This window comes from Rhodamnia argentea, chromosome 9 (genome assembly GCF_020921035.1).
Source record: "Rhodamnia argentea isolate NSW1041297 chromosome 9, ASM2092103v1, whole genome shotgun sequence".
NCBI lineage: Eukaryota > Viridiplantae > Streptophyta > Magnoliopsida > Myrtales > Myrtaceae > Rhodamnia > Rhodamnia argentea.
Genome location: NC_063158.1, coordinates 13,165,190 through 13,174,226, shown reverse-complemented (window position 1 = coordinate 13,174,226; position 9,037 = coordinate 13,165,190). Strand labels below are relative to the sequence as shown.

The 9,037-nt window shown below is 39.0% G+C and overlaps 1 protein-coding gene across 1 annotated transcript; it reads right to left on the bottom strand.

The window, feature by feature from the left end:
- Positions 1 to 6,165: 6,165 nt before the first annotated feature.
- LOC115729011 (glutaredoxin-C9-like) lies at positions 6,166 to 6,611 on the bottom strand. The gene has a single exon (XM_030659430.2). It carries the CDS (start codon positions 6,609 to 6,611, stop codon positions 6,219 to 6,221), a length of 393 nt encoding a protein of 130 aa, XP_030515290.2. The 3' UTR covers positions 6,166 to 6,218.
- Positions 6,612 to 9,037: the final 2,426 nt, after the last annotated feature.

Genomic DNA, 9,037 nt, shown 5'->3' with positions numbered 1-9,037 from the left:
GAAAATCTCAAGGTATTGTGTAAATCTTGATTAATAGCAGGGGCATTTAATTTTTAGCCATATACATATGTCTTGTTACACATAAAGTACAGTTAATTATAAAAGTAAGATATATGAGGGTTCATTGGAACCACAAAGACATTCTCCAGTGGCACATCAAGTTAGTGGTAGCCGCGGTTCGAAATCGGCCGATTCCGGTTCGTAGCCACCTATGAATTGGAACTGGGACCTTAAGGAGTGGTTCTAGTTCCTATTTTGAACTTGTGGTTTCGGGCCGGTTCAAGGCTCAATTTCAATTTTTTAATTGAATTTTAAATAATTAATTATGAAATAATAAAATAATTTATGAAATAATAAATTATCAAATATAAATTGTAATCAAATTGTACATTATAATCAAATTTGGGGGGAAAAAAGGGGAGGAGGAAGAGGCTTGAACTTAATGAATTATTATTAAGCGCATACATATCTTTTTGGGGATAGAAGAATCAAAGTCCATGTAGTTCTTTTAGCTTTAATAACCATAACTTATCTCATCGTCAATCGTCGCTACCCATTTCGGTACTCGTGGCGATGGTATCTCTATCATCATCGAAGAATCGGCTTCATTGTTGTAATCCATATCTTATTGTCGATGTTTAGCCTTTGTCTAATCATCAACATAAGTTTGAGCCTCCACCAAATCTGGATATAATCTTGAACGTCGGTCGTCCAAAATGTTGCCTCCAGCACTAAATGCTTGTTCAACTGCAATTGTTAAACAAGGGGTTGCTAAAACTTGTCTTGCGATGAGGGCCAGAATTCGGAATTAAGTCAAATGCCTCTTCCACCACTCTAGAATTTTGAAATCAGTATCGTTTTCAGAATCACCAAACTCAAAAGAAATGGTTAAATAGGTCTTTATTTTAGAAATATTACCTATTGCTCCATTTTATCTTTTTTTCCTACTCATCAGTATTTTGTACCCTCTACTCATTCTATCTAGGTCCCCGCTTTGTACGTCACTATGTTCGAAGATCCACTTGTCACCTACTAGATTATATTTACTACAAAATTCATTGTACAATTCAACTATTGTGTCTTTAACCTTTGCTTGTATAGCTCTAACATTTACCGCTACATTGAAATGTAAACATTCATAATAAATATTTAGATAATCACCTAAATCATCTAATTTGGTACATGGATCAGAAACAAAAGCAACCAAATAAATAAGAGGAATGTCGGTATAATAATGCAGCCATTTTGTTCGCATTGCTATAATACTCGGAGTTAATTGATCATCTTGTTCATATTCTTCAAAAACACCATCAATATTAGCATACTCTATTAAAAATAAATGTGTAGTAGGATAATAAACACCGGATAAAGTATAAGTTGCATCGTTAAAAACTTTTAAAAAAATCTGAAAAAAAAATTCAAAATATCCCACTCTTTTGGGAATAAATTAATTTCAGAAATATTATTTGAAATAAAAGTACATAATAAATATTTATATGCAAAAGATTGATTAAGCAACTCGTGCGTATAATTCCAACGAGTCGGAACATCTTTTGAATTTTTTTTATTTTCTTTTATTTTGTTTACAAAATCTGCCCCAATCTCTCATAATTTGGGGATGTTTCAATAAAAATTGGATTGCTCTTTTTATTGGGTCGAGAAAAGTATCAAGAGTTTGTAAACCATCTTGTGTACATAAATTTAAAATATGACAAACACATCTAATGTGAAAAAATTATCCACCAAAAGCGAGTTTACAAATCTTTTCTAAATCGGGAATGGAAGCAGTATTTGTCGCGGCATTATCAAAATCAACTAAAAAAAATTTATTAATCAAATCATATTCTTCGAAAACTCGCCTAATTACTCTATAAATATTATTGGTTGTATGCCTATCATCAAAAACTCGAATTGCAATAAATCTTTTTTAATGTTCTAATCGTCACCTATCCAATGATATATGATACCCATATAAGAATGAGTTTGCCAAGAATTACTCCAAATGTCGCTACCTATATGTGCACATCCATTAAAATTCATAAAAAAAAATTTCAAATCTTTTTTTCCTTTTTTATGAAGCCAAATAAGTTGGCGTTTAAGCATATTTCTCGGAACATGTTATGCTTGCGAAGTACATGCAGTGTTTATAAAATAATTAAAACCAAAATTTTCATCAAAATTAAACGGTAAACGCTCAATAGCAGCAAATCTAGATAATTCTTCTTTATAAATTTTTTCATTATAACGAAATAAAGGAAAAGTGTTAGGATTGACGTACCCATAAATTTATTGTTGACCGGTGTCGATCTCCACTTGCGTTGCATGTTTTGACCTCGGATGCCGTTTAAATGTTCCATAGCTGCCTCCACCTATAAATTTGTATGTTGCCCCACAATATTTACATTTTACTTGATACTTATTTTTGCCTAAATATTCATTCGTGAAGTGTTCCCATATGTTGGATGTACCCTCCCATTCTGGCTCCTTTGTTATTGATATTTCTTCGACACCGGTAGGAGGATGAAGACTTTCTTGCGTTGGGACGTGCTCGACATTAGGAATAACATTGATATTATCATCCTCGTCTACCCAATATGCAAAATCACGAGGATCATATTCATGAGGATAATCGGATTCTTCCATCCGAATTGGGTTCTTTTTCCTGTCACCACCACCGCTTCCACTTGCCATTTTTTTAGAGAATTGAGTGGAAAGCGGATTGAGAGAATTGAGAGAATTGAGCGTATTAAGATAATTGAGAGAATTTGAGAGAAAAAATGAAAGATGGAAAGGGGTATTTATAAAGATTTAGGATAGTTTTAATAAATTAAGAAAAAAATTAAAAGGGGGGCCGTGGGGGGGAGCCGTTGCTAAGAGCCGTTGGGCTCTTTCCCAAATTTTATTTTATTGTTTTTTTTTTGCCGTTGGGTTCGGGCAGCCCAACGGCTATGGGTGGTTCGGAACCGGCCCGGAACCGCCGATTCCGAGCTGGTTCCGATTTGAAATCGGCGGGGCCAGGTCAACGGGCCGATTCCGGGCCCAAATTGGCCCGTGGTTGCCACCACCACATTAGGTTTCGTGACACTTAAAGTAAAAGAATGGTGACTGACGAGGATGATAACATATAAAGTTTCTCTATCTTTTAAGATATTATCAATTTGCCACACTACCATATTAAATCCATATCAATAAAGTTAAGAGCATTTGTAACCATGGATGGCTCGGTGTCTTTTGATGTAGTTACTGCCATAATTCGATGCTTAAGACTTTATGTGATCGGATTATTAGAAATTATATCTAGACCAATATAAATATGAGCATGTACAGTACAATTTTAATTAACATAACCCAATTGGAAGAATATTAGAATATATTTTTATGTGGGCTTGGTCTAATAAAGAAAAAATATACAATTTCCTATTTAGTCTAATATGAAGCTGGATAGCGTGGGCTAAGATAAGCCTTATCTATAATGAAGAGATAGATTACAATCTCTATAAATAAAGCTCAAGTCTTTCATCTAAACTCTAATGTCCGCATAACTTCACATAAAGAGTCGTTAGTAACGATACATGAAGGGTCGTCTCATTGAAGCCAGTGCATAAAAGGGGTTCATAGAGGGGAAACTCTTGAACATCGGATCTTTGCAAATTTCGCATCAAGAACGATGGATCCGAAACAATGTTTTTCAATTTTTCTACTCTATGAAATTGTAATTTGCATATCTATACGTGATAAGCTCGAGTCATTGCATAAGGTTATTAATTGCAGCTTACTCTATAACCATCTGAAATACACGTACATTTTACATCCTTACAATTTACGATGTCCAATGTGCACCCGTGGCAATATGAACACGAGGAAAGAAAAAATGCGACTACAATTCGAAATTAGTGAAGCTCGGTCTATGTTGATTGCATTCGTGCTTCAAATCAAGTCGACTCGCTTGACATTATTGCTACTTAGTTCCAATTTGAGTTTTAGGTAGAAATCTGAAATTGACCAATGCATAATTTTTAACTATAAAAAAATAGTATTTTTATTAATACTTATGTTTTAATCATTACTATATGACTTCATTTGGTTTAATCCCTCTTTCTATATTTTTTTCCCTCCCTCATTTTTACAGCAATTGAGGGGAAAAGAGAGATCTCCTTCACAAAATCATACGAAACCCATAAGTACGTGTGCATTGCATGCGCTAACTGAAAAAATTACAGAGAATTAACAGTTATTTAACACATTGAGCATTCAACACAAAATATTAGCTTCGAGGGTAACAAAAAACGAAGAAATAAATCACTTTCCTCCCGTCATTTGAATAGATCAGCCTACATGAAAGTCTATCACACTCCATTAAGGACATAAATTAAAAATTATCCCCTCATGGGATTGAAGATTGTCGATCAAACAGCGTGAAAATTTCGTAACTAAAAAAATTTAGAAAGTATTACATTCCTAAGTACAACATAAGTTAATCAAGAAATATTACCCATGAAATGTATAAGCGTGGTATGGATCGAAACACTGGGAGTCACCACGCGTCTCGGTTTCGATATTTCGGAATTCCGACCATGTCGGTCCGGCAGCTTCCGCAACACCCCTGATTCCCTCTCATCTCAAAAAAAAAAAAAAAAAGAGAGAGAGAGAAAGAATTGCTCCCTTCTGTTACGAAGCAGTACCGACCGGTGACGTAACGGTCAACAATTTCTTGCGAGCCGATCCACGGACCGCACTGATCTTGCTCGCCGACATCAGCAAGCTTTAATCGGTTGTGTCCCCCCCAACATTTGAAACTGCCCGTTGGATCGACACTCCCCGCCGTCTAATCCTTCCACGTCCTCCATCCATATCAAGGGAGGTCTCTCTTTGACGACGACAGCGGTGATGAGGTCACCGTCGATCATATATCATGCAAGGGAATGGAGGACTACAATCGACGGCGTACGACAGTGGTCAAAGGGTCAAAAGAAATGAGCATCACAAAACGGTCAAGAAACCATAAAGCATGACTCTCTATCAATATATTATTATATGGATTCACGTATACAGAGATACACATAAAAATATACTATCTACTCATTTTGGTGAACATGAGAAGAGGACTTGAGTGTATATTTAAATGGCGTGGCCAAAAGTATTATTATTATTTTTTTTTAATTTGATGAATACCCCTAAATCGATAATACCAACGACCGAAACCGGTAGCTATAACATAGAGAGGCCGAGGAACGATGAAAGGATGCATACATCTCGAATTACATTGACGGTCCATGATCGGTACGCATTCACACGGTCGGTTTATCGAAGATTTTACGTCTTTAGAGTGCTAGACCTTTGAATCGAAAGGACTTTACATTGATGTGGATCGAAGGTGCACCCTTTAAACTTCATGGCTTTAAATGTGAGAATTCGAGATATTTCATCGATTTTTGAAGCAAGACAATCGTCAGCTTTGCGGAATCCGGTCATTTCGGCACGTAGCTAAATTTCTTCGCGACGGTCTGTTGATGATAGGCTCGTGTACCTATTAATTAGGCATTATTGTCGTAAATGTCTGCACAAGTAGGAATTAACCCAAGGCAAGAAAATAATTAAGCGATGTGAACCGTGAAAGAAGAATGCTTTAATTGATTTTCTACGTCATAAATACCTCATGCATAATATATATGTCGGGATCAAAATGATTGCTCGTGGCAAGCATTTTTGGGTTCACGCTTCTCGCGAGCTTAAAAAGCAGAAAAGAACTAAGAAAAAATTTGAAAGAGGGGAAGAATGAAAATGGGATACCGTTAGTCAAAACTACATGCCGTTTTTGCAAAGCGCCGGACGTTGTCAGAGCCTCTGACGTATCACGCTCTGTTCCTCAGCTGCCACCCTGCACTGCATGCTTCGTACGCCGGCCGGACATTTAAAGTCACTCTAAATCGATTTTAATTGTAATTAAATACCCCAAAAAGGGTGGCAATACCAAGAATCGATATACTAAACATGAGTAATTCCTTTTGATATGTTAGCCTTGATTGTTTGATATTTCGCATAACACTGTACCAGTCCAGTTTCTTGAGGGGGTAAAAAAGGAAATTTAATAGAGAAATACAACTAAAACCTAAGAAGAAGAAGAAGAAGAAGAAGTAGCTAAGATCTACATATAAAGAGTGCATATGCAGCAGCGGCAATGGCGTCGAAACATGTTCCGGCGAGGGGCGGGAGAGACGTCACAGCCAAAGAGCACCGGCGTCCTTGAGAAGCGGGACGAGGGTTCCGTTGATGTGGCAGGCCATCAGGGTCTCGAGGCCGCCGAGGAGCTTGCCGCCCACGAAGACCGCCGGGAGCTTCTGCTGGTCGCGGGCGAGCTGGCGGAGGGCGGCGTGGATGTCGCGGCTGGCACCGCCGAGCTCGTCGAGCTCGACCACCGTGGGGCCGACGCCGAGGCTGAAGAGGAGACTCTTGGCCACGGTGCACATGCAGCAGCCGCTCATGCTGAAGAGCACCACCGCGTTGCCGGCGGCCAGGCGCCTCACCGCCTCGTAGGAGCTCCCGGGGTTGCTCAGCATCAGGCCGTCGCTCACTGGGATTCCTGCAGCACCTTCCTCAGGCATCAGTTGCATGGTCTCTTCTTTTCCAGAGAGAGAGAGAGAGAGAGAGAGAGAGAGAGAGAGAAGATGCTAATAATGAGGGAAGATCATGTCTAGGGTTCTTCCGCAGGGTGTGGGAAAGACGAACGGTTGAAATTAATTTAATCAAAAAACGAGAAAAGGCAAAGATGAAAAAAGAGAGGTTGGTTTGGTTCGGTTCGTACCTGGCAATGTCTGCCCATTGTTGACCGATTGCTCATAGTGGGGGGAGAGAGAGAGAGAGAGAGAAGTAGTCTTGACAGTAAGTATATTGCGATCGTATAGTCTACTGTACAGACTAAGTATAATCGTCGAGGGAATAGTGTATTTTACAAAAAAATTAACTGTCGGAAAGTGGGTTTTTTTTTTCCTTCATAATCAATGAATAATGCGCATTTACATGGGAAAAAAAATGATTTAGGATTAGGGATGATCGGTCTCCATCCAGGAACTAGGAAATGGCCCATCTAGTTATGGAATAGGATTGGACCAGCCGGTTCAGGCCATTCCGGGATCCGCACTGGTCTCACTCGCCGATATCAGCGGGCTTTAATCGGCTACAATCCCCCGCATTTGAAAACACCCGTTGGACCGACACTCCCCACCGTGTGATCCTTCCACGTCCTCCACATCGGGGGAGGTCTCTCTCTGACGACGACTATAGTGGTGAGAACACCGTCGATCATATATCATTGAGGGGGAATAGAGGACTGCAACCGACGGCGCACGACAGCGGTCGAAGGGTCAAAAGAAACGAGCATCACGAAATGATCAAGAAACCATAAAGCATGACTCTCTCAATATATTATTTGTTCCAAGAACAAAATAACAAATATGTATTTTAGCATTGTTATTATTGTTATTATAATTATTTCATTTACTCATTTTGGTGAACATAAGAAGAGGACTTGTCTGGATATTTGCATGGCGTGACCAAAAGCATTATTATTATTATTATTATTATTATTATTATTATTTGTGAATTTGATAAGTGCCCCTCAATTGATAATGTCGGCGAGCTAAATCAGGAGCACCTAATGTTAAGAAGTGATTCAAAGTTGAGTTCCTTGTTTTTAGGAGGCGGTTAGCTAGTTCTAGTCAACAATAAATTAGTTTGTTAGCTGATTTTTAGGAGCCATATCTAGTTTAGTTCCTGGTATTACGCTATGTGATTTCTATTTATTGCTGTTTTGTATTTTCAAAAAGTGAGCTGAATAAAAGTCCTCCACTTTCTTAATCTCCTCCATTTTACGTGTGGTTTCTGTCTAGTGAGGTTGGTTTGCATTAAGTTACCTTCTTATTGATCCAACGAGTGTGGTATCGAGCCGAGTTGAAGGTCTCTATTGCAAATCAACATGGCAGCAAGTGGATCCAACTTGCAGCAATCGATGATACCCATTTTCAAGGGTGAAAACTATGAGTTTTGGAGTATTAAGATGAAGACTCTCTTTAGGTCTCAAGACCTATGGGAGATCGTGGAAGATGGTGTGCCAGAGAATGAAGAAGAGGGCAGAATGCGGGAGTTGAAAAAAAGAGATGCCAAAGCTCTTTTTTTTATCCAACAGGGGCTGCATGAAACTGTCTTCTCTAGAGTTTTAGCCGTGGAAACAGCAAAGGAAGCATGGGAGGCTTTGAGAAATGAGTTTCGGGGGACAACCAAGATTAAGGCGGTGAAACCGCAAACCTTGAGGAGAAATTTTGAGACGTTACAAATGAATGGTGGAGAGTCCATTCAAGATTTCTTTTCAAGAGGCATGACGGTGGTAAATCAAATGAGATCGTATGGAGAAGAGATCTCGAATGAAACCATTGTTTGCAAAATACTCAGAAGCTTGACAACAAGATTTGATCACGTAGTGGCAGCAATTGAGGAATCAAAAGACTTAACAAGCATGTCTGTTGATGCCTTGATGGGTTCTCTTCTTGCTCATAAAGATAGAATCAACAGAGCTGGAGAGAGAATTGATGAAAGGGCACTCCAAGCTCACCGCAATTCGGGACGAAATTGGAGAAGATCGGGAAGCTCGGGGAGAGGAAACGGAAGAAGTGGGATGCGAGGCAGAGGTAGAGGCGAAAACGCACAACAAGAAATGAGAAGATGTTTCAATTGTAACAAAGTGGGACATTTTGCAAAAGATTGCAAGGAAAAGGTTAACCATGCAGAATTTGCTGATGCTGAGGAACAAGAAGAGGAGGAAGAAGAGTGTTATCTGTTTATGGCACATGAGGAGACAATGCAGAACAAGAGGTCCATTTGGTTTGTGGATAGTGGCTGCTCCAATCATATGACCGGAGTGAAAGAGCTATTCAAGGACTTGGATGAGTCTCAAAAACGAATGATTAGTCTTGGGAACAACTACAAAATTCAGGTGGAGGGAAAAGGCACAATACTTATCAAGACACATCGGGGAAGAAGCAAG